This window comes from Patagioenas fasciata, chromosome 5 (genome assembly GCF_037038585.1).
Source record: "Patagioenas fasciata isolate bPatFas1 chromosome 5, bPatFas1.hap1, whole genome shotgun sequence".
NCBI classification, from domain to species: Eukaryota; Metazoa; Chordata; class Aves; order Columbiformes; family Columbidae; genus Patagioenas; species Patagioenas fasciata.
In genome coordinates this window covers 32,229,017-32,253,906 of record NC_092524.1, presented here as the reverse complement: position 1 = coordinate 32,253,906, position 24,890 = coordinate 32,229,017, and the positions used below count along the sequence as shown (strand labels likewise).

The 24,890-nt window shown below is 36.9% G+C and overlaps 1 protein-coding gene across 4 annotated transcripts in view; it reads left to right on the top strand.

Annotated features, from left to right (window-relative positions):
- RBM25 (RNA binding motif protein 25) overlaps positions 1–22,261 on the top strand; it is a 34,792-nt gene extending 12,531 nt beyond the window's left edge. For 3 of the 4 annotated variants that reach the window (XM_065838164.2, XM_071809254.1, XM_071809253.1), the window contains exons 4-19: positions 671–841; positions 1,129–1,186; positions 2,227–2,387; positions 5,064–5,246; positions 7,441–7,494; positions 7,744–7,827; positions 11,417–11,685; positions 12,621–12,843; positions 13,136–13,225; positions 14,890–14,963; positions 15,658–15,808; positions 16,160–16,484; positions 17,504–17,778; positions 18,211–18,309; positions 19,590–19,637; positions 20,709–22,261. In XM_065838164.2, coding sequence (XP_065694236.1) covers positions 671–841; positions 1,129–1,186; positions 2,227–2,387; positions 5,064–5,246; positions 7,441–7,494; positions 7,744–7,827; positions 11,417–11,685; positions 12,621–12,843; positions 13,136–13,225; positions 14,890–14,963; positions 15,658–15,808; positions 16,160–16,484; positions 17,504–17,778; positions 18,211–18,309; positions 19,590–19,637; positions 20,709–20,801 — 2,358 coding nt within the window. In that variant the 3' untranslated portion in view covers positions 20,802–22,261. The remainder of the gene's footprint in view (positions 1–670; positions 842–1,128; positions 1,187–2,226; positions 2,388–5,063; positions 5,247–7,440; positions 7,495–7,743; positions 7,828–11,416; positions 11,686–12,620; positions 12,844–13,135; positions 13,226–14,889; positions 14,964–15,657; positions 15,809–16,159; positions 16,485–17,503; positions 17,779–18,210; positions 18,310–19,589; positions 19,638–20,708) is intronic. The other variant, XM_065838166.2, reaches the window with a different exon arrangement.
- Positions 22,262–24,890: the final 2,629 nt, after the last annotated feature.

Here is a 24,890-nt window from a genome sequence, read left to right as displayed (position 1 = left end):
AACTCTAGAAGGGTGTTTTGAGAAGAGGGACTCAGTGCATATGTACCATTAAATCTTAGGTGGAAGGAGGGAAGTGCAGCAGAATGGAACAGTTGATTGTGCCTGTCTCTGTATGGTTTATTTTACAAATGTTTGCTCCTTAACCCTAAGAGGCTTTGGGTTGTGTATTGATTAAATAAAACAGTAGTGTTTATTCACTCTGTGAAAGCTTTAAGACCTGTCATGTGTCCATTGAAGCCTTTTGAGTCAGAGTTACTGTTCTATTTGCATCTTGTTTTTTACATTGTTAGGTAAGGTACTTCAACTTGCAGTGATTTAAATGTTGCAAGTTACTTATAATTTCTTCTACAAATAACTAATATTACTGTATGCTTACCTTGAGACCTTCTGGTAGCCATGTTCAGGTACGCTTTTTTTTTCCTGTCTGTATTTGCCAGAAAATGGCAGGTTTTTTTGTGTTGCATAAAGTGTTAAAGCCTGAACCACCTCGCTCCATAAACCTAAGGCTCATATGAAAATTTTATTTTTAAATATGGGTACATCCCCAGCTCTATTGTCATATGGATGTAAGTACAGGGAAGGGAAAAAAAACCAAAACACACAAACAAACAAAAAACCCAAACAAAACCACCACGACACTTTATTTTACACTCTTTGTTCCTCTTTCTAGGTATTAGTTCCTACCACAGTGTCTATGGTTGGAAAACATTTGGGAGCCAGAAAAGAACACCCAGGCTTAAAGAACAAAGAAAATGATGAAAACAGTGGTCCCACTACCACCGTTTTTGTAGGCAACATTTCTGAGAAGGCCTCGGACATGCTCATACGGCAGCTTCTAGCAGTAAGTACAGTGAGCTGCTTGTTAAATTTCATCTGTGGCTGCTGAATGAAGTAATGACCTACAAGCAGTGGATTGAAACTAAAAGCGGAGTCAGTCCCACTCACTGGAACAGTACTCCATTACACTTGAGTTTAAACTCAGTGAAGAGAACAGCTCTTTTTAAGCTGTAGACGTCAGTGAACTTAGACATATTTTGGTTTAACAGTTTACCCATTTTAAATGTCGTCTTTTGCAAAAAGTGGTGAAGTTTTTGTAGTTGAACATAATAATATTTATCTTTACTGCAGAAATGTGGCTTGGTTTTGAGTTGGAAGAGAGTACAAGGGGCATCTGGAAAACTTCAAGGTAATTGTTTCAAAATCTCTAATCAGATTCTTGTTTTTATTAACTGGCAGATTTTCAAATGTCTGATACATCTATGTTCTTAATAATTGTACATTTTAAGGTATTATATATGACACTTCAATGCTAAATACTGCCTAGCTAGTATTTTCTGTCCTTGGAATTGGCACAGAAAGAGAAAGTAAAATCGAGATAAGTTAAATGGAGAAATGTCTCGGGGGCCTAATTTTGCTCACCTTTGTATTCTGAGACTGAATCAGGTGGTTATAGATCATCCCGGACAGAGGTTTGCGAGTTTGGATTTAGCCTTCAAAGGAGCATATATGCAGGACTGTTAATAGTTCCTTCCATTACTGTGTATTATCATTCTCTCTTGAAGAGGTTTTCCTGATGTAAAATTTATCTTCCTTTCCTGTCCTCAAATCAAACTGATTTTTTTTTTTTTTTTTCTTGTGACCTTTCCCCAGTAGATACAGGAAACAATTTTGGTTACTATTTTTTGCTGTTAGTGTTTTCGTATCTTCCCTAGGTTGTTTTCTTTCTTTAAGATGTAGCTCAGTTTCTTCAGGTTCCGTGTGTGTATATATATATATATATCTATCTATATCTCTATCATACTTTGTTTATTTTGCTCTCATAAGGTGTTTTTCTCGTTTCCAACTTTCTGTAACTTCTGTGAAGAAACTAGTTTGAAATACCCCTCCCTCTAGGTTAACAGTGAGCTGTTGATTGATGTCCTTGGTTTTCAGACAATTACACCTCAGACATGTCTTCGTATAGACTGCATTCCTTAGTTCAGACATGTCAAAAGCTTTACAAGCACGATGTATGTATTGCTTTCACCTTATTCACTGGGCTGTTTGTTGATATTCAAGGACTAATGCACTGAATGATCTTTCTCTGACTTTTTATGTTCGGTACTTCTGTTTTTAAAAAGTGCTTAAGTTCCAAGTGTATTGATTCAAAACACTTTTGTTACACAAAGTGAAATACCTGAGGAGCTTTAACACTTTTTTACTTTTCCTTTCAATCATCTATTTCAGCCTTTGGATTTTGTGAGTACAAAGAACCAGAATCCACTCTACGAGCACTGAGACTACTCCATGACCTCCAGATTGGAGAGAAGAAGCTGCTAGTCAAAGTTGATGCAAAGACAAAGGCTCAGCTGGATGAATGGAAGGCAAAGAAAAAAGCTTCTAATGGGGTAGGTATATAATACGTGACTTTTTTTTTTTTTTGGCAGGAGGGCAATGTAATATACTTGCCAGATCAGATTGTGAGTGTGTCTCTTGGTTTCTGTTCTTGTCTCTGCCCCTATTTTGCTTTAGGATTTTGCCAGAATCACGTTAATGAGTCTGAAGGTATGTCAAAAGGCAGTGAAGTGTACCCTCTTAATTCACCAACGTTCAAACTTGTCTGTAAGCTACAAATGAATCTCTAGAAATAGTTCTGTAATTAATTCCAAAATGTAGTGATGTGTGCTATAACTTACGATTTTGTCACTTAGTTTTTGTTTAGAAACTTTTTGAAGAATATGAACTCCAGAAGTAGTTGTTACTTTGCCAGAGTCTGTAAATCAGCTCTCTGAGGAGAATTGGATTGAATTTTGCCTCCACTGGTGATCTACTACAACAAATTAATGAAAGGAAAGAAGTAGATCATTCAGTAGATGACACAGTTATCAAGCAGTGAGCAGCTTACTGACATTCAGTAGACAGGGAAATTGCTGTTGTACCATTCCTTTTTAGAGCTAAGGATCTGTTCTGGAATAATTGCAGATATTTGATATGTTGAATTCTTGTAAGATACAAAGATACTTAACTGAAAATTTGCATTGAAATGAATTTTGTCTATTTCGTTGCTAAAATAAGATATTTAACATCACAATCAAGTTGTTGGTCTTGGTCTCCTACTATTTTGAAGTTCTGCATATACCTTAAGATAGTACTTAAAACAACTGGTTTCTGTAAAATGAAAGTGAGAAGAGGCTTGTGTTCAGAAAACTTAAAATACTAATCGCACTGAAGCAGGCACATTTTAAAAATTCCAATTTGTAGTTGTTCTTAAAGGTATGTAAGATACGATGGGAACTCAAGTACTTTTATTTCATTTTATTTAACCAGAACTAGAGGCATAATGATGGTTTAAGTACCTGACATTTTTTTTTTTACTGTATACCCAGTGTATGGAATTAAATGCAATGGCTCAGTAGAGCAGAGAACTAACTTTATGGGTTTTAAATGGGATAAATCAGGGGTGTCAAACTCATGTAGGAGTAGTTACATATATACCATCCTAAAATTACATTCGGCCCTTTGAAGGCAACCACGAGGCTGATGTGACCCCTGGTGAAAATGAGTCTGACACCTCTGGAATAAATTATTAGCTGTTAAGGGAGGTAAGGGTTTGATTTCACTGCCCGTTCTGTTCCATACTTCCTTGTTTCCTGTTGGCATCACAGCTGACAGTACAAGCAAGCTTGAAGTATCAGTGGAGTTCTTGTGCATCTCTCTCATGTATTTCAATTTCTGTGAGCTCCTGTGGGTTACAGTCAACCCCGGGCTGGATTGATTGTAATGAAGCAGAGGGTACTGTCTGTGGCTTCAGTGAAGACAACAGTATATGTTGAGTCCCTTGAACTGCAGAGTGAGATTAGCTCCAAATGTTCTTTTAGTTCATGGTGGTGCAAAGAAAGGCTGTGAATTGCTGAGGAATATTGATGAGGCGTATTGTAATCATTTTGCTTGTGATTCCTTTCATACCATAATTGGTGTGCTGGTGCCACTCAGATCCAGAAGTTGCAACTTGTTTCTTTAAACCTTTTATTAAGAAATCAAACATGTACACTACAACACAATTTCTTATAGAGACACACCAACCAAACCTGTATCTAATTAGCTCCTCTCCCTGATCACTTCTCCCTGGACCTCTTCAATTCCACTCCCTATCACTACCTTCTAGCTCTTTTCAGCCTGCTCCTCCTTGGACTGGCAGCCTCTACAGCTCCAACTGAATCCTCCCTTCCCCCTCATTCTTAGCTGCTGCTCCATCAGACCTTTCCCTCCCCCTCACTCCACCCACCACCTATCGCTTGACGGGATACCCAGCTGGATTCTCAGGTGAGATTCCATTTTTTTTAAAAAGATTCAGGGGATCAAGAGGTGGGCTGCCTTGCTCCGTATGCAGATCGTTGTTCTACCCTTTCATGTAACATTTAGTGAAATGCACTTCTTTGTGTGTGTTCTGTTTCCTCCCTACAAGCTGGAAAGGGCAAAAAAGATGAGTTCCTAAGAGATCTATCGACAATAATAAGAAAGTGTTTGCTCTGCAGAGAATGTCTTCCCCAACAATGTTTTTTTAATATAGTTTTCCCATTATAAGTTGAGGCTTGAAAGTTATAGGTAGACATTTGGATTGCATGGCGCTTAAGTAGAAGGCTTGAGGAACTGCTGTTGAAATAACTTGAGGTTTTGGAGGATACAAGGTAGAAACTTGACCAAGAGCTGGACTATAGTGATTACCTTTCTGTGAGCGTGCGTGCACTTTCTCTTTTCCTGTCTACCACCTTAATCACCATTTCTCTGTTCTGTTTTATTATGCAATCCTACACTTGCCCTCTGCAGTCATTCCATATGTAAAACTATGTGGTCCCTATGGTATTGCCAGTGTGAAAAGATCTGACTAAAATAATGCAATGGCTAACTACTTGGAGATGGTTTGATTTTTGTGGTTATTTTTTGTTTTAGTGTTGTGGTTTTTTTGTTTTGTTTTAAGTAAATGCTGTAGGGGCATGAATGAGATAATCAAAGGTAAACTTCTGAAATAAAACAAACATTATTCTCAATTTGTTGATTCCTGTTACTTTGCTGTTTTTCCTTAGAATGCCAGACCAGAGACGACAAATGATGATGATGAAGCGCTGGATGAGGAAACGAAGAGAAGAGATCAGATAATTAAAGGGGCCATTGAAGTCTTAATACGAGAATATTCCAGCGAGCTCAATGCCCCCTCCCAGGAATCTGACTCTCATCCCAGGAAGAAGAAAAAGGAAAAGAAGGAGGACGTATGTGTTTTGATTTTGGACAAACCAGATTTTTCTTCAGCTCACCTTTATATAATGGCCAAACCTTGTGCAGATACTTTAAACATAAACTTCTGATGAGAAAACCAATCAACAAGCATTGATGTCAGCAGCAGTTTTTTAACTGGAAGCTAGTCAGTTATAGACACCATTCCTTCTGGATGGTTAAGGTATCTAAGTACCTAGACTTCTTGGAAGAACAGGTTTGAATCTGGGCAGGATTGAACCGACCTTTCATCCCTCTGAAAGTGGAAGTGCTGAATTTAGTGCAGTTTAGTCTGTATATGCACGTAGGGTTTTTCAGATGAGAATTTAAAAAACAACTGTAAAGAGCTCCTGCATACCATCTCTTTCCATTGAAAGATACCAGGGTGCTTTTGTAATGGCAGGAATTTGCTCTGGTAGTTTTTACAAAATTCTTCTCTCTGTTTATAGAATGCATTCTTGTAGTGTGCCTTGATCCAGCTGGTTGCAGCTGTCTCTCCAGATGTGGAAGCACTTCATTAGTTTTTTGTATGTAACCTCACAAGCCTTGGAGGGGTCCTTCAGGGATGAAAGGCGTATTGTAATCTTCTTGCCTTAAAAAAATCACTTTTACACACGTGTCAATTTGGCTGGATTTGATCATCCAGTTTTCATATATTGTGTAATGCAAAAAAAACCAACCAAACTGTTAAGCAAGAATGAATGTTCTGGTTTAGACCTGCTTCTGTGGATGACCTTTCTATGGAGTAAAACAAACTGGAGAAGGGGGAATAAGAATGAGCAAACTCAGACTTAGCTTTTCCAACCAAGTTTCTAACCATGGGAAAATGGGATTTCACAAGTACTCTTCTGCACCTAATTTGAAAGAGATTGGAAAATTGTTTGACCAAGATTTTCACCCACTTAAGTCTTCTGCTAAGTACCTATTCCAAGGCAATAATGCAGTTTCAAATGCTTATGGGGTTAAAATGTGGTGCAAGAAACAACATCTCCCTCAGGGAGCAAGTAAATCTTCCCACAACATTGTTAGCTGTGGCTCACCTGAGGTGTAAGAGTGCTGAGCTGAGAATTTGTTTTTCTTTCCTCTCCCTCCCTTTGGGAGAAGATGCTTTCTTTGATGAGAATTTATTTACAAATGAGACACTGTCTAATGTTATCAGCTGTATTTTTTGTTACAAACACTGTTACAATGTGTATTGTCCTGTGGGTAGATACATATATACGGCCATGAATAATGTTAGGTAGTTAAACACTGCAAGAGACCATTGCAGTCTTGGAAGGGCTGGGTGCTGAGTCTGTCCCTGCGACAGAGGGATATTCTGCTAGCTCTGTATGATGTAGAATTCGACCAATCAAGTAGACAAAAAAGCTCTGTTTAAATACATAGCACTTGTGGGTTGAAATTGCATCCCATCATCCTTCCCATACTGGGAAGGAGGAAAAGAAACTTGTAAGTTGCCATCTTTGGCCTGTGTGGATAGAGGTGGGAGTGAAGAGATGGTCCAAGCTCATTGCTCTCTTAAAGGAGAGAGGAGAGGAGGACTATGGAGGGTGGGGGGAAATGGAAGATGGATGCAGATCTATGGGGATGTGGGGTGGAGGGGGGAAACTCGCCAGCTTTGGTCCTGTTGTCCCCTGAAGGGCTTGATGTGAAGAAGACTCCCAGTGGTGTGAGCAGCAGAGTCTGTTGTTAGTTCTTCTGGATGAAGAATGACTGATGCGGGGGAGTTGAAAATGTGTGTGGGGAACTGAGAGTGAGTGGAATCTGGTTTTCAATTTCAAACACGGGGGAACCTCGCTAATTCGCACTAACTATTAGTTAGTAGGTGTGATCTACCAAATTTTGCGAATTAGCGAGTAAACGAAATCAAGGCATACCCACCACAAATATACCAATCATTTATATTGGCAAGTGTAGCTTAGTCTTGTTTATGATGCTACCATAGCATACTAATATCCTGTAGTATACTGTTATTTCAGTGAAGTCTTGCTAATATCAGACCTCACTATGTATTTTAAGTAGTTCAGAGAAGGGAGAATTAGCGAGGTTCTTCTGTAATTTTGTTGGATCAAAGAAATGAGATCACAGCAATACGAAATTGCTTTATAGTGCAAACATACAAAACATTGTTTTTCAGAGTAGTGTGCAATCTATTTTTAAAAAAAAAAATCTCCGTGGATTTTTCCGCAGATTTTCCGCAGATTTCCAGTGGCCCCACTGATACCTTATCCACTCATCACCAAGGTTCGTTTACATTGTAGGCTTTGACAATGACTATGTTTACTGCTAGTTGCCAGATTTGTGACTCTTGTCCATCTGATTTTTTTTTTTTCTCTCATTAACATCAGACTGTCAGGTTTGGTACTGCAGAAGGACTTTATTTATCTCTTGCAAGACTGGTTGAAAACTTCTAACCTTTAGATTTTCTCTTGTTCTCCTGTGTCTGTACAGATGGCTCTTAATGCTTTTCCTCCTGTCCCCCTTGTTTTTTAGGAGGATATAAATGCTATAGAAATGGAGGAAGACAAAAGAGACCTGATATCAAGAGAGATCAGTAAATTCAGAGACACACACAAGGTAGTATTCTTGTTTTTGCGCTTGATACAAATTAGGCTTTTTCAAAATCCAAAAAAACCACTTTTATAAAATTTAGCATTACATTGCAATATCACTTAAAATGATGTTTATATTAGGTTTAATACCCATATCGTTCTTTACAAGTCAGAAGAAGACAACCACCACGTTAAAGTGGCCCTTGACATCTTTATGCTAAGACTTTGATTGCTACTGAGTATTTTTCAGTCTTCTCACTTTAACATGAATAAAGGCAACTTAAGTTTCTACACATACATTAAGATATTTATAACTAAAGGCTAAACGGGGCTGCAGTATAAGACATACACTTGAGTGTGTTTCTGTAGGTAGATTGTAACATAATCCAAGATTTTATGAAGAGTTGAATCTAGAATTAAATTTAAGTCTTTTATTTTAATAGTTCTAAGTTGAGAGTGGGGGAAGATAAAACTAGGTCAGTGGTTACCAGACTTACCAAACTTTAGATGCATGGAAGAACTGTAAATTCCCATAAAGCTAATCTATTCATTGACCCCCACCATTATGATAGAGATCATATGGTGACTAATGCAAGATGAAACTCACAGCTTGGAAAGTAACATGGAATAGGATGTAAGTATGAGCTTCTGTTTTTTATTATACTTATGGATGCCCCCTCAGAAAAATATGCAAAGGGGTAACTGGCTTGGAAATGTTTATGCACATAAAGTCCCACTTCAGGGTTCCCACTTACGGAAGTTTCTGCTAATGTTAGTGCATCCGTGAATGTTTCTGCTTTGGAAAATTATACTTGTGGATAGTAAAGCACAACTATGCATGTGATGTTCTTACTTTAATGTTTAGCTTAAAGTTGGTGTTACTTTTTCCCCAACAAGACTGGAATTGTCTTTGGCCTAGGGAAGCATCAGCAGGCTCCTCTTTTGAGCGCACACTTATTTCAAAGTACCCCCAAATCAACGTTAAAGAAAATGTTAAAGGTACAGCAAGGTGAAGTATGCCCGTGTTACTCAGCTTTACCACATGCAGTGACTGGGGATGGTACCATGTTTTCACATAACTGTATCAATGTAAACACAAGTGACTACACATTGTTGTATGTACACGTATTCTGTTTTTCTCTTGGCTGAAGCTGTTGGAGATAAAAACCTGGGGAAAATTTGTAGAAGAAATTATCTGGAGAAGCCTGGCAATTGAACATGAAACTGGTCAGTCATGAAACTTCAGTAGAATGGTGTTCAATTCCGAGCCCCAAGTTGTCACTGGTACTAAAATGCAAACAAGTAATAAGTTAAAAAGAAAAGAAAAAATAACAAGAACAAAACAAAAAGCATGCTTCGTTGTTTCAGAAGCTGTTGGGCATTTTACTGCCTTTAATCTTATTATTGGAATGCTATTTTGGGTTTATCAACATTAAAAATCAACTGAAAGTCATCATTGTGTATATTGGATCTGTTTAAAAGGGGCTGTTGAATCTTTAGCAGCTGACTAGTGAGCACAGTGAACCTTTGCATGTTTTTGGTATGAGTTTGTAAAACAATAACCACAGACTGTCAGGGTGTCAGCATTGCAGGGGGCGTCCATTTACAGCACTGACGAGTCTGAAGAGAGCTCAAGGTAAGATTTATAATTCTTCTACCCGTTCATTTCTGTTCATTACTTCAATATATCTGATACCATTCCCATCCCATTACCCTTTCAGATCCTCTTATTTAGGCTGATCGAGCAGATAGAGGTCAGATTTTGATTACGAAGTAGACCAATTTATTTTTTCAATTGGATTTTAAGAAAGTGGACCTACAAAATGGATTTTAATGCACCGACTTATGTGTATGTGTATATTTTCACGTGTGAATATATTAAAAAAAAAAAAAAACACACACAAAAAAAAAAAAAAACCCAAACACTCTCTTGAGTAATCATTTTCTCACCACAAAGTTTTTGAGAGTGGCAAAAAAGCAGAAGTTCAACCAAAGAAATTTCTATTGGAACACCTAAGATAACCTGTAAGTATCAACCACTTCAGTATCTAAACTTTTCTTTAAAAGTATATGAAATTTGAGGTAAGTCGGATTTTTAAAAGTTGACAACCTAGTTTGACATCTGACCGTACTGAGGTTTAATACTGTAAAGCTCCTGTAAAATACAGTCCTTTATAAACAGGACTTCAGCCCAGTGTATATTGTAGAATCTGAGTGTTGCTTTTTCATATCAGTTTTCTACCAATTCCTACCATTTTTAGTCCCTTTTTTCTTTTGTGATTTCAATGTATCCAACATTGGTTTGCCTATATTGTGCTATCAATGCAGCTCAGTTTCACTGGATACATTAATCACGAGTAAATTAGCTTTATTTCTGTAATCCTTTGTTGGTTCTCTGGTCCCTGTGCCTTTGGCAGAAGAACACTTATCAGGTAAGATTGCTTTTTAAAGTTGTCTTAAATGCTTTGTTTAAAAGAAAAGAGAAAAAAAAAACAGAGAAAATGCCGTTTCATTGTTCCAGTTTTTAATTTCATTTCAGTGATGGTAAACGTGGAGCCAAAGGGGATAAGCCTGTTTATTCTGCTCAATATTTGTTCAAAAAAAATGGTATTCTGGCATCCATCAGGTTGAAATTTGGTATATTTGGTTGTTATTTGGTATATTTGTGAACCATGTACTTGCTCTTCCTCCCAGAAACATAGCTTATAGGCAAGGTTAATCCAGTGTTGGCGGTCCATGTCCTAGCACAGCATCTGTAAGTTAACACATAACAATTGCTTCCAAGGATGGATTTATCTATCATTCTGTTGATGTATTTTCTCTTGTCTTATAGTCTGGTCATAGGAACTGTTTCTAATTGAAAAAAAAGTGGCAGTTTTGTACAATTTCTAGTAAAACTGTAGCAGGTAACCCTTTAGTTTCTGTGTTTCAAAAGAGCTATTTCCAACCTTTTTTTAACTCTTTCCATCTTGCAGTGGTGGAAGTTAAGGATTCCATTCTGCAGAGTCCAGTTCTTACCAATGAACTGTTAGAACTTTTTTAGGGAGGGAAAAGGGGAAAGGTTGCAGCTCTCTTCACTGTTTAACCACATGCACCACGTGTAAGTGGATAAATTTCTTTACCCAAGTTTTCCTATAGGACTGTTTTGGTCTGCCAAGCCTTTTTGGGAAACAGCTCGCTGCCCCAATAAGCGTTCCACTGAAATGTATTTACCCAGTTGAACAGCATTAACTTTATAAGCCAGAAGTTCACTTTGCTTGTACCCCAGTGGTTTATAGGGCCAATGGAATTTGTGGCCCAGCTGAATCATGACTGGCAGTGCACTGTGTATGTGCAGTTTAGTCAGCTTGCAATGTGAGGCCAGCCCTACTCTGCTAAGGTTGGAGATTGCTGGTCTGTGTAGATCTATGCTTTTGCACGAAACTTAGTCTTGTGATTGCTGCATTTTGATTTCATACTTATGAGTTCCAAAAAATACCCACCAAACCCTATTTAATATTTTAAAATCAGTGGCGGTTTTGGTATTTCCATTACCAGCCTTGTGTGTTGCGCCGGGATTATCCAGTTCCTATAACTGCAGAATTAACTATGAAAGTTCTCTTATTGGTTTTTAGAAACTGGAGGAGGAAAAAGGCAAAAAGGAGAAAGAAAGACAGGAAATTGAAAAAGAACGCAGAGAAAGAGAAAGGGAACGGGAGCGTGAACGAGAAAGGAGGGAACGTGAAAGAGAGAGGGAGCGTGAACGAGAGAAGGAGAAGGAACGAGAGCGTGAACGAGAGCGAGATAGGGATCGTGACCGAACTAAGGACCGAGACAGAGACCGAGATCGTGACAGAGATCGTGAAAGAAGTTCAGATCGCAACAAGGATCGGAGCAGATCAAGGTAAATGCAGTTGAGTTGCTATTTATTTCAGTTTTTCCTGGTGCTACTAAGTGCGTGTAGTTCAGCAGATCAGCTGCCGTTCAGAAGAGAATGACCCTTGTAAGATCACAGTAGGAAATCGGAATTTTAGACGAATGTTGTATTTATACAAATTCTATAAAAATCAAGTATAAATATGAAATACTGGATTCCCTCCACAGCACAGGAATATAAGGACTGTAATATGCAGTAAGCAACCACCCAACCATGACTTCAACATACTGGTTTTATCTCAAATCTTCCTTATTTTTTGATGGGTAGCTTAGTTCCTATTTGAGGTTCTCTTATGCCTGTGGTGTCTTTTAGCTGAAGTAGATTTTACCTTTTCCTTTAGTATCTGGGGTTTCTTTTTTAGGGGGGGTGGGCAGGGGGTGGTGTTGTTTGTGTTTGGGTTGGTCTGTTTCTTAATAAGAGCCAGGGCGATTCCTCTTTCAGTCTTAAACTGTGACTAATGTTGGGCTGTAGATGCTGTTTTTTCCCTCTTCACCATAGAAAAAAGAGCTGTTTCACGTTTAATCGTCTTGTCAGTAGGGCTCTATTTCTGTAAACATGTAGGATTTATTAAGCACACGCTTTTATTTGTGGGGTTTTTAGCTGTCATTTATGGCGAACTACTAACACAATCTGGTAAGAATTGCTCTGTGCTCATGCTTAGTTTCTATAGATGTCACTGTTTAACGGTTAGCGCTCAAACTACTACTTTTAGGTAAATGACATTTTGAATATATTAGAGGAATTGATTTATGCCCGTTGCTATATCAGGTAATCCTTTTGTACAATTGCAGAAGAAGAATAACTTGCAAAATGCTATAAGTAGCACACATTTGAAGCTAAATTATTTGACTGAGTGGAGAGGAAGGCTCAGTACTTAACCTTGGACGGTTTCCTTTTTTCAGGGAAAAAAGCAGAGACCGAGAAAGAGAACGAGAGCGGGAACGGGAAAGAGAACGCGAACGAGAGAGGGAAAGAGAACGCGAGCGGGAACGGGAAAGAGAACGCGAGCGGGAGCGAGAACGGGAGAAGGATAAGAAGAGGGACCGAGAGGAAGATGAAGAAGATGCCTACGAACGCCGAAAACTAGAAAGGAAACTGCGGGAGAAAGAAGCTGCATATCAGGAGGTAGGTTGGGATTTTTAAGGTTCCTTAAGGAAATAATTGTTTCTGAGGGGTGATAGTAAGTCTTCTACTATAAAATATGTCATTCCTTCTCCTCCTTTTCCTAAATATAGTTTTAATCCTTTGAGTACATTAATTGGGGCAGAATCTGTAAGACACTGTCAGAACAACTTTAGACTTCTTATTGCCCCCTTAGGGCAATTTGTTTTAAAAAATAATCCAAACTAACTTTGAAGTAGTACTGCTATTCTTAATGTTCTTGAGATTGGAGTGAGTATTTTTTGTTCTCTTTTAGCGTCTTAAAAACTGGGAAATCAGAGAACGGAAGAAAAGTCGAGAATATGAAAAAGAGGCTGAAAGGGAAGAAGAAAGAAGAAGGGAAATGGTAAGGCATATTGTTTTATTTGTAATTCCCCCCACTTGTTCTTTTTGTTCCATGTAGAATGGAACATTCTTCTGCTATGTTTATGGATAGTGACAGAGCTCTCTCTTTGTATAAACACCACATATGTATTTATACCAAAAGATGAGTTAATAGACTTGAAAGAGAAGGTATCTAATAAGTGAGAGTAGTATTGAGAGTCTGGAAAACAAAGCCTAGTGGTTTGGTCTTGTGAAGGCAGAAGAATGAGAAGTAAGTAGCTGTAAAATACTGTGGTTTGATCATCATGCACTATTACATCTGTAATCTGAGTTTGTGTCAAATTTGTGGCAAAATCTATTACATGTTTTATGTCATGCTGGTGGAACTAGAACAGTCTTTTTACTTCCAACCTGCTTATGTGCCTGAACCTTCTATAATATATAAAATAAAGGTGTATAATGTATCTAAAACACTTTCTAAATTTCTGTCTCAAGTTCATTAGGTGTGAAATTATCACAGTTATGAATGTAATGCTTGGAAGTTTTGTCTGAAAAGACACCTTTGGAAGACAGATACTTCTGTAATATCATAGTTTTGTGCTAAAGTGTAAAGGAGTTATTTTAAATTATGGTGATGTTATTTCACTCAATAATTATCCCAGAGAAGGAGAGAAGATAAGAGAGAATTCTAAGTGGGAGATGGATTGGGAATTGCTTCAAAGCAAAAGATGCAGAGACACAGAAAAGAAAGAAAAAAATAAAACAATGTAGTTTCTAATTTTCTATTTATGTGGAATCTATTTTTTTCCCCCTGAATGCTTGAAAGGGAAAAAAAAAAGTTTGAGAATGACTCAAGGATATTTTCTGTTCACAGTCCTCGTGGATGCTGTACTGGCCGTAGATGGCAGTTGTAGAGAGCAGTGTTAAGTTTTGTGCTGTATTTATTTCCAACCATGATCATAATTTGTTTCTCAAAGTTATTAGCATAGGAATATCTTACTGTTGTTCTAAATATTGGATACAGGTTAGAATGTCCTAATTTATATTCACCTTAAAGAACTGATTTGGTTTTTTGTTTTTTATGTTAACAGAGGAGGAAAAAGTATCTCCCCTCTGTCCCCCTCATCCCCTTCAGTTTTAGGCCTGTGCATTAATACAGTGCCACGTGGGTTGGATTAGTAACACAGCAGGGGAGAGCTTATCCTAGAAGTATCCATTATATTTGGTTTTGTGCATAACTAAATCTTTTTCAAAAAGCACAAATCTTGAAACAAAACAGTACTGATAAAATACACTTAAACTGCCATGCTAAAAATATCCAATACCAGACTTACAGATTTGAAGAACAGGAAATTGGATTCTCTTCTTTTGTGATGTAACAAAAAAAAAAAAAAAAGAGGTGTGTGTATATTTAATTGACATGCTAAAAACAGAAGAGTAGTCTGCAAATCAGAGACATGATTGTAGTGGACTTAGTGGATGTACTATCTGCTATTGAATATATGATAGGAAGTTTACAGATCCCTGGAAGATGATGCAATTCCAAAAGCTTTCAGTTTTCTGTCTGGAAAACTCTATATCTTTAGTTGTAAGTATAGCAGGTATTTAATGTTACTAATTTTTAAACTATTAGAAATAAAACTAGAAATAACTTTATAACATTGCTTATGTTTCAATTTCTTGCAGGCAAAAGAAGCCAAACGGTTAAAAGAATTCTTAGAAGATTATGATGATGACAGAGATGATCCAAAATACTACAGGTATCTCTTTTTTTTTTTTTGATTCCTAACAGTAAAATCTTCATTGTTCGTTTTGACACTGTTATGGGCTTTGTTGGCAGAGGCTTATGGAGTTTATATTTGAGTGAATATGTGGCAATGTAAGGGTCATATAATTATCTGAATTATTGCAGTGTCACTTGCTAAGTACCAGAGGGAAAAGGAAAACTTGTTGCTACTTGTTAATGCTTGGGAGTAAGCTGCTCCTTCCTACCACTTCACTTGTGGGTGAGGCAGAGCAGAGGTCAGCAGGGAGAAGAGATCAAGTATTCCTCTAAGAAAATTACTACAAGGAAGTTGTAAATCGTACAAAGAATGAGCTTATTAACTCAAAGGATGGGGAAGGTCCTTCAACACATGACTAGCTAATATTTGCATCAAACTAATTTAGCAGAGCTGATTCTTGTCAAGTAAAAACCTATAAAACAATTTTGTTCTTTTTCGGAGAAGATTGGCAGTCACGGTTTTACATCTGTTTAATGCAATGGGATAAATTCTGTGTAGTCACGTAGGGAACTTGTATCTTAGATTCTTCCGTTATAAAAATAGAGGACAGCAGATGCTCTTCTGAATCTTCATTTAGTGGAAGGTACATCTCTATCAGGTATTCCTTGTATTGCGTTACAAGGTTCTCATTACAATGTTCTTTGAAATATAAAATCCATGTCTTTTGTAGGGGTAGTGCTCTTCAGAAGAGGTTACGAGACAGAGAGAAAGAGATGGAAGCAGATGAACGGGACAGGAAAAGGGAAAAGGAAGAATTAGAAGAAATTAGGCAGCGCCTTCTGGCAGAAGGACACCCAGATCCAGATGCAGAACTCCAGAGGGTAAGTAGCTGTTGGTCTGACAGGGAGAAGAGAGTGCTTGGTATTTTAATGGTATCGAGCAAAATTGTGTAAGAGATCTGATAGTTAATATTTGCTCTGTTTATTTTTTCTTAAAAAGAAGTTCAGAGAAGCAGTAAGAACACTGGAAACAAAAAATAATTTTCCAGATCTATGTTTGGATGGAGTTCAAAACCAAATTCACATTATTCGCCATTTTTGACTGTAATGCCAGTTACGTGTATTTGTTGACTAACAGAGACTTCTTTAGGAAACAGAGGATCTTAAGGTTCTTTCTGAACATCGCTGTTTTTGAGAGAGCTGCTTTTTTGTTAATGGTCTGTTTCATTGTAGATGGAGCAGGAGGCTGAGCGGCGTAGGCAGCCACAAATAAAACAAGAGCCAGAGTCTGAAGAGGAAGAGGAAGAAAAGGCAGAAAAAGAAGAGAAAAGAGAAGAGCCAGAGGAAGAAGAGGAGGAGCCTGAACAAAAGCCCTGCCTTAAACCTACTTTACGACCTATCAGTTCTGCCCCATCTGTTTCTTCTGCTAGTGGAAATGCAACCCCTAACACACCTGGTGATGAATCGCCCTGTGGCATTATTATCCCTCACGAAAATTCGCCTGATCAACAGCAGCCAGAGGAACATCGGCCCAAAATAGGACTTAGCCTCAAATTAGGCAAGTTTACCTTTTATTTTAATGTTCCATATTGGATAAGAATGAAAAAATGTCAGGCTGATTTAGCCACATAGTTTTCAAAATATATTGTATGTTTTGACATGCTTATATCAAACTCTTGTTATCCAGATGCTGTGCTCAATTTCTCCTATCCAGTTGGTACCTTTTATAGATCTCTCTTCTTCCAAAATCTGGATGGGAAAAGAGAGGGAAATTTTGGCATCCTCAAGGTTTAATTTTATTGAGAATGCTCTGAGCTGGGATTAGTTATTTCCACATGCTTTTCCACATTAATAGAAGTCTAAATATCTCTTTTCAAACTCATTGCTACTTTTCATTGATATAAATACATGTTAGATTTAAGCCTTAGATACTACTTATGTTTATTCACAAAGATACTTTTACAAGAAGAAAAATGAAAATTAGGTTATTTTTTCTTTCTCTTAGAGTACTACAATGAACTGATGACATTTGTGAATGGAACATGAGTGTAGAGTTCCTTAGTACTTTAGCACCTTCCTGGTGTTTTTTAAAAAATTTTGTTCTGAGTAGCAGAACTAAAGATACTTGTATTCCAGAACATTTCTGCATTTATTATTTTGAATAAATTATGGTAGAGCTGCAGTTTGAGTTCACATAGTATTAGATCTTCAATGAAAAGAGACTGTATTATATTAGGCTAACTAATTAAAGCTTTTCCTACAGCTAGATTGATTGCAGCCTTTCACTTCTGTGCTCTCTCTCTGCAAAGGTTTGAACTCATGCTATAGTCCTCTCTCAGTGAGGGTACTAGTTCGTTTCAGGGAAGAGAAAGAACACTGTATTTTTCAAAAATCTTGAAGAAACTCTGAGATCTTTACTGCTTTTGCCGTTTCTATAACAGAGAGATCAAAACACTGATGCTAGGCATTCACAGACATTTATATACATACAAACCGATGTTCCTTGAGAAATGTGTGAAGGGCAAATTAGCTTTGATTGCAGTTCTTGAATATGTTATTCTGTCTTTTGGGTTGTAGGTGCCTGTAATAGTCCCAATCAGCCCAATGCTGTAAAAAGGAAGAAGCTTGCTGTGGATAGCGTTTTCAATAAATTTGATGACGAAGACAGTGATGACGTACCCCGGAAAAGGAAACTCGTCCCTCTGGATTATGGAGATGAAGATAAAAGCAGTATCAAAGGCAGTGTCAATACAGAAGAAAAACGCAAACATATTAAGAGCCTCATTGAGAAGATTCCCACAGCAAAACCAGAGCTCTTTGCTTATCCTCTTGACTGGTCAATTGTGGATTCAGTAAGTTGATTTCTTTCAACCATTCACGAAGCATAAACCTTGGAATTGAATAGAAATCCAATGTTTCTGAGACCCTAGTAGATTGGAGCAGCATCATCAAATGGAATCTAATTTGTGTACTGTATTTCTTGTCCATATATAATACTAATTCTGAAGTATGCCTGCTTACTTTTGTTTGCTGTCTCCTGAATTCTTACTACAAATTGTCTAGCAGTTTTATGGAAGGTGGGGAAAAAGGTCCTATTCAAACTTGTTCGAATGGCTGTCAGAAATACTGCAGATGCCAAATTGCTAAGGATTATATTGATAGCAAAAATGTATCTTTTGCTAAATAGTTGTTTGGGTCTTCTAGCTGCCTATCTGGCAGTGTTGTTTCAGGACACTAAAACTTACAGAAAATATGTTTTTTGGTTTTTTTTTTTCTATTTTCAGACATTAATGGAACGTCGAATTAGACCATGGATTAACAAGAAAATAATAGAGTATATTGGTGAAGAAGAAGCCACGCTAGTTGACTTTGTTTGTTCTAAGGTTAATATCTTCCAATTCTTTTATGAAGTGTGGGTTTTGTTCCCTATTTAAGCTGCAGCAGTTACTGCCGTATCTGTATTGGAAGGCAGCCTGCTCTTAGCTTCTCTGTAATCTGTGATATTGGTCAGTAGAGACAGCTGGTGTACTTGGAATCAGCATATACCTCGGTATTGTACAACTTACCTCCTTTAAAGCCTGTGCACAGTATGTACATGTCAGATGCACCGTGTTATCTGTTAGATAAACATATGGAACTGGATAAAGAAATCAGCAGTTGACAAGAGCAGCTGTTTTAACTGATAGTTTTATCATTAGATTTCAGAGTTAATATCTCATTGACCATTAAGATTTTTAACTTTAGACCAAGATTTTTGTGAATTCAGGGGAAAAAAGCCAGTAACTTGATTTTTACATACATTTTTGGACTAACTAGATAAATTTCTTAAAAAGCATTTTGGATGCTGCTGTTGCTTTAGTAGTAAGCAAACACTAAGGCTTTAGAGTTAAATTAGAAGTCATTCTGCTATACCTTTTAGCCATTGGATGACTTGTTTAAACCAAACTCTGTAGCTTCTTCCATCCAATTATAAACTAAATTCTAATAACTTGCCTTTTTAAATCTGTCATGACAACTCTATGGCAGGGAATTTCAAAAACTTCTCAGCTTTCATGGTACTTCTCTTCATAATGGCTTGTCTTGGTTTATGTTTTAGGGCTATTGTATCAGAGGCAAAGCAAGTGATAGTTTGGTGGCACAGGTAGTTAATAGAAAGTGAAAAGTAGAAGTTGAATATTTGCTAAGCTTTAATTTTATATATTGATATTAAAAAAACAATTTTCTGATATTTGATTCTGAAACAAATAATTGAAATACTTAACTGAATTTTCCATCTGCTTGTAATGAAGAATGACAGATGGAGGATTTGGCCATTACCTTCCATTAGAGAATTCATTGTTGAAGGAAGGGGAGCTTATTCCTTCAATTAGGACAGCTTAATTGAAGATGCAAGGATAGCCAGCAAATACAGGACCTGTTAAATCTCTGGAGCTTCCTGGAACTTGTTCCTCGGTAACTAGCCATAAACTAGCACTCACTTGGATGGAATCCAGTGTAGTTTAATACTAATTTTTACCCTGGGTAATACTGGGAACTAAAGAACTGCAAATACTTTTTGCTCATGCAAAGCATTCAAAATCCTTGAGAAGTAACTGTTTTTTGTCCAAAGATGTTTGTATGGTTTACTCTGAGTTTTCAGCCTAAAATCATTTGTTTCTTTCAGGTTATGGCTCACAGCTCACCACAGAGCATACTGGATGATGTTGCCATGGTAAGCAGACATTGTGTAACTGACAGACCTTCTATGTTAATACTGAAGCTAATAGGCAGTTCTGTGAAAGAGTAGGAGTCCATAACAGAAATATTTGTTGTTCACAGAAAACATGAATGAGATATGAAAGCTGCTTTGATTAAACAGATTATGCTAGTGCAGACATGATTTTGCAGTTACAGCATCTAGTTAGAAATTGCTGATCCCTGATGAGAATTTCTCAGTATTTAGAAACATAGAACAAAGATTCTGTCCCTAACAGTAGAGAGAGGTAGGACTTAACAATAACAGAATTGCATCAGAAATATAAACTCTTATTCCTTCTCATTCTTGTAACTAGATTTTTGTAATTAGTGGTTTAATGGGTCTGTTCCCAGTTGATGACAAAAGGTGTTTTTTCTCTAGGTCAGTAAAAGCTCTTTTTTGCCTGGTATTGAAAGAGAGAAACTTTACAAAATAATGCCATTGTTTCACCATGTTTTCATACACTGAAAGGTGAATAAAAAACAATTGTTCACTCTCATCCAATAAGGAAACTTGAAGGCAAATTTGGTAGGAGCCAGATTCATAGCAGAAGTTAGTAAGTCGTTCTTGGTGTGATTAGTAGGTGAGACTGGGGAACTTCCTGAGGGATATTGTGCATACTAGAAATTTATGTGGATTCCCGAGAAGCCTGGATAATAACTTTGAGGAAGAGAATAATACTTAATAAATATTCAAGGAAGTTCTAAGCTGAAAATGAGCACAGACTAGGAGAGAATTAAGGGAAAATACCAGATGTATGTCTTGTTCTTACATTTTTCCCAAGCCTGCCATTGTTCTGCCTCTTCCCATGCCACTTTTGGAGACTGGTACTTTTAGTGCTCAACACCTGCCAGTATAGAATTAGAATCAAGTCAGATGATAACTGCAGGACAGACAAATTCACTGAAGTTTTACCCAATGCCTCCCTCAAAGGCTTAACTTGGATTACACTTCATCTACTTTATAGTTCTGATGTGTCTAAAATTAGTCTTTATAACAGGAAATCCTAACCTAAAAAATTGTCTATAAAATGTCTATTTCCCACAGGTACTAGATGAAGAAGCTGAAGTTTTCATAGTCAAAATGTGGAGGTTGTTGATATACGAGACAGAAGCGAAGAAGATTGGTCTAGTGAAATAAAGCACTCTCCTTGCTTCCAGGGTTCCATTTCAATTTTGGGCTTTTTTTTCCCCCCCCCTGTGATTCAGAGACTTTGAATTTTCTCTGTTCTCAGAGACTTGAGACCTGTATTTTTTATGTAGAAAATGTGAATTTTTTTTGTCCTCTGCTCTGAGGCTACTTTTACCCTTCTCAGTTAGTTATCTGAATCCTGCATTGGTTCTCTTTATAATTCACAAGGTACAATTACCGGTATGTTTTATAAGCTGCAGCTACTGTACATGTTCTCTGGTAATTTTGTTATGTTACTCTGGTTCTTGTAAATATTATGAAAAAAAGCCCCTGTTTTGCAAAACATTTGCACTTAATGTGGAACTGTATCAGTTACAGATGAAAACAAATTATTTTACTGCAAATTTATTAGTACTTTTTTTTTTCATACTCTCCCTCTTTTTATTTAAGGAATGATCAGAAAACAATTTAAATGTAAGTGGCTTGAGCTGCTTTCACAGAACAGCTTTGTGTGTTCATTTGGTCCCCTCAGCTGACTCTGGATGAGGAATTCCCTCAGACTTTTCATTCTGATGTGAACCAGCAGGAGCCTCAATACTTTGTTCCACATTTAGAATTACTAATGAAGCTGGGAACTTAACCTCTTACTGATGCTCTGCTTCTTTCCTAGAAATTGCAGGAAGTTTTTTATTCTTTGCTCAGTTAAAACAAGAGCAAGACCTCAATTCAATAAGTGCTATTTAAAGATATTTTTTTAAGCAGGGTGTCTTCTGCTCAGTATCATTTTAGCCCTTCCCTATTATGCCTTTTGTCTCCAAAATAAACAGATTTTTTTTTTAAAAGAAATTATTTTTAAAACATTTTTTTTTTAGTATTTAGAAAAAAAGTACCTGTTTTGGATGTAGCTGACCATAGCAGCTGACAAAAACTAAACCATAAGTTTTCAAACAAAGCGGAAGTCTTGTTTTTATCCATACTATTGGACTAGCCCCAACTTTTGTTTTCTACTGTAAGCAGTCTGTTGTCCACAAAAAGAGGGTGATATTTTCCTGCCTTGTTTATATGAGTTTTTATGAATAGGTTGATATGGTATAAATGATGAGATGTACTGTAAACTGCATTTTTTTATCTCATACCTGGGTAAGCAGACAAATTCATAATGTGCTGTGAGCTGTTTTGATTGCAGGACGACTGTGTTCCAGGGAGCAAACTGTCTCTACAACCTTTTTAATTTTTAAACACAATTCTTAATAGCAAACAAATTAAGTAAAGGTGTTCCAGTATCTCTATATTGTATTTAACTGAAGGATACAGGTTGACCTGTTCAGAAGACATAACTGTGACCTTGAGTTACTAGTTCTTTGTATCTGGAGAGGACACTTGAAAACACTGTTCTTAACAAATGGGATCGTGTAAAGGTTCCACCGTGTAAATATTTCAGATATTAAAAATGTATATATTTGATTTAAGGGCTGACGTTCTTTTGGAGTCTTGTGCAGCATGCAATTACATTTAACACTGCTTTCTGTATCAACAAGTGTTCCCAAATTAGGGGCGGGGTTTTTCAAACTATGTCCTGCTTTCTGTCACGTGACAAGAAGCCTGCAAATATACAAGTGATCCAAATATATTCTTTCTCATCCCTATAATACAACACACCACAAAATATTCTCTTTTTTTAAGTTGAAGTGTAACTTCATAAAAGTGTTACTTCTATGTTGTGCTTGAGTTCGCATGAGAATGTTTTGTTTTACATACTTACATGCTGCAAACTTCCTTTTTTTTTTTTCTGAAACTTGATGTTACCCTAAGAAATTACTTCCCCCTTTTCCGCATACAGTTTTGTATCAGCATTTACCAAAAATTCTCCAAATTCTAAATAAATTAAAAATTTGCTCTATTTGTAGTAAATACAGAGAAGGGAGAGAGTGAACTTCATGAGTGTCCCTTGTCCTGCTAATATGGCATCATTTCTCTGTCATTAGTAGCAGTTAAAATAAATGCAACAAGTGCATTGTAATGCCACTGTGTGGCAGATTACCTAATGTCCTTGTTGAGATTCTTCCGTGAAATCTCAACTTGTGAAACTTCAGATTATTTTATTCTGCCCTAGGCTGAAGCTGTATATTCATCACTTCTATTATTTATGCATTGGACATAAGCATCTACTCTTCCTAATGAGACTGGAGGCATCTGGGTGAGGAAGACATAAAATTTAAGCTGGAGTTTTAAATAGCCAGGTAAATAAGTATTTAGAAGCAGTTGTGACATTGAAAAAAAAAAACAAACAAACAAAAAAAGTGGAAGTCGAGGTTTTCTTCAGTAGTGGAAGGAGGAAGGAATGTTCAGTGTAGCATCTCTGCCTTGGCTTATGCAAGTACTTCAACAAATTTTCGTCTTTCAAAATGTAAAATGTTGCTTGGTAAAGTCACTTGTAGTGTTTATCTCGAATTAGTGTTTTTACTTCTCAGTGATAACAAAATATATTTTGTGTCTGATGCTAGGAGGGTAAAAACACAAATTACTGCTGAGAAGTTCTTGATATAGAAAGTAATTTTCTTTGTTAACTGTTTTGCTTTCAACACACAGTAACAGAATTATTTCAAGATGAACTTGGAAAATTTGGTGTAGAAAAAGCCTTTTTTTGCCAATGTTACAACATCTGAATATGCGATTTAATACACACTATGTGTGTTAATGTTGGTGAATGCACAGATTAAGAGTATACTGAGAATGAGATCCATTACCAAATCACGGGTTGCCACTAGGTATTCAATGCAGCATGCCATAGTATGATCCATTCTGTGATGGAAATGTACTTCAAGAGTTACATACAGTGCATAGAGGGGGGAAAATATCAAGTTATGCCACAGAACTGGGTATACTAGTCGTCAGTCTGGACTTTACTGTGGAACGAGGCTTTACACCTTAACACGTGTCCTTAGTCTTCAGGTAATCATTCTGTGTAACTGCTATTCAGTGTCATTTGGAATACGTGAGTATGAAATACAAAGTATCGTTGTGTTCATTAGTGTGCACTGCAAAAAAAAATAAGAAACCATGAACATGTAAGATTCATTACCAAGACTGATCTATTTTTATATTATTGTTAATTTGATAAGAGGCTTTTTTGTTTTTAGAATATTTAACTTGTTTACATACTGATTTGGTCTTTCTAATTCAGGGCATTTCCTTCCTTCTTTTTAAACAAGAGGCTGCACTAAAAATAGCCATCTAGTTTGATGACGGTGGCTCTAGATGTGGGCAGGGGGAAGGCCCCAAACAGTAGGGTTAGTTTCTTACTGAATTCCTATTTCTTGCCACAAGTGCTTTTCTGTTAATGAGTGGGAAGCATTAGACCTTTTATGCTTTTACTAAAGGGAGTTGCTAGATACCTCACTTGCAGGAACAGTACTTTGGAAAGGGGATACACGTAAAACTGGAAACCCTTGGTTTTTATATTACAGTACAGTCATGCTTTTTCATATTCTATACATTTTCTTATGTAGGAACATAGGATGTTGTACCTGCAGACGTATAAATTGGTACACAGTCATGCAGTGTGAGCGGTGTAAGGTATTGTGAATAGACATTTCATCATAGATAAAACATAAATAGAGAACAGTCTGGTGCAGCTGTAGGTCCATGTTTGTTTTCTTAAAATGGTAGTCTGATTTGGTTAATGGTTAGGCATTACTTTTGGTCTGAAACCACTTCGTTTTAAATGCACTTCATATGCATATAACCTACTGAAACTCAGTATTTGTGTTTAAATGTCCATGTAAAACTAACATTTATGTGTAATATTTTTGTGCCACTTCTTTTTCCCATCAGTCTTCCTGCAGCGTAGCTGAGTAGTGAAATACAACATCTGTTTTAAATATGCATAATGACACAGTCTCTCAGTAGTTTACTTTTGTTATATTTAGAATGATTACATATACCATAGCTTTCCCTATATCTTAGTAATCCAATTAGGTTCTGCATGTTTAAGAAGAAACTGTGGATTGCTCTCCAAATATCATGGACAGCAAGGTAAGTTTCAGGTTTGAAATCAACTTCATTTCTTCTACGAGTCAGTGGCAGTTGTACTAGAAG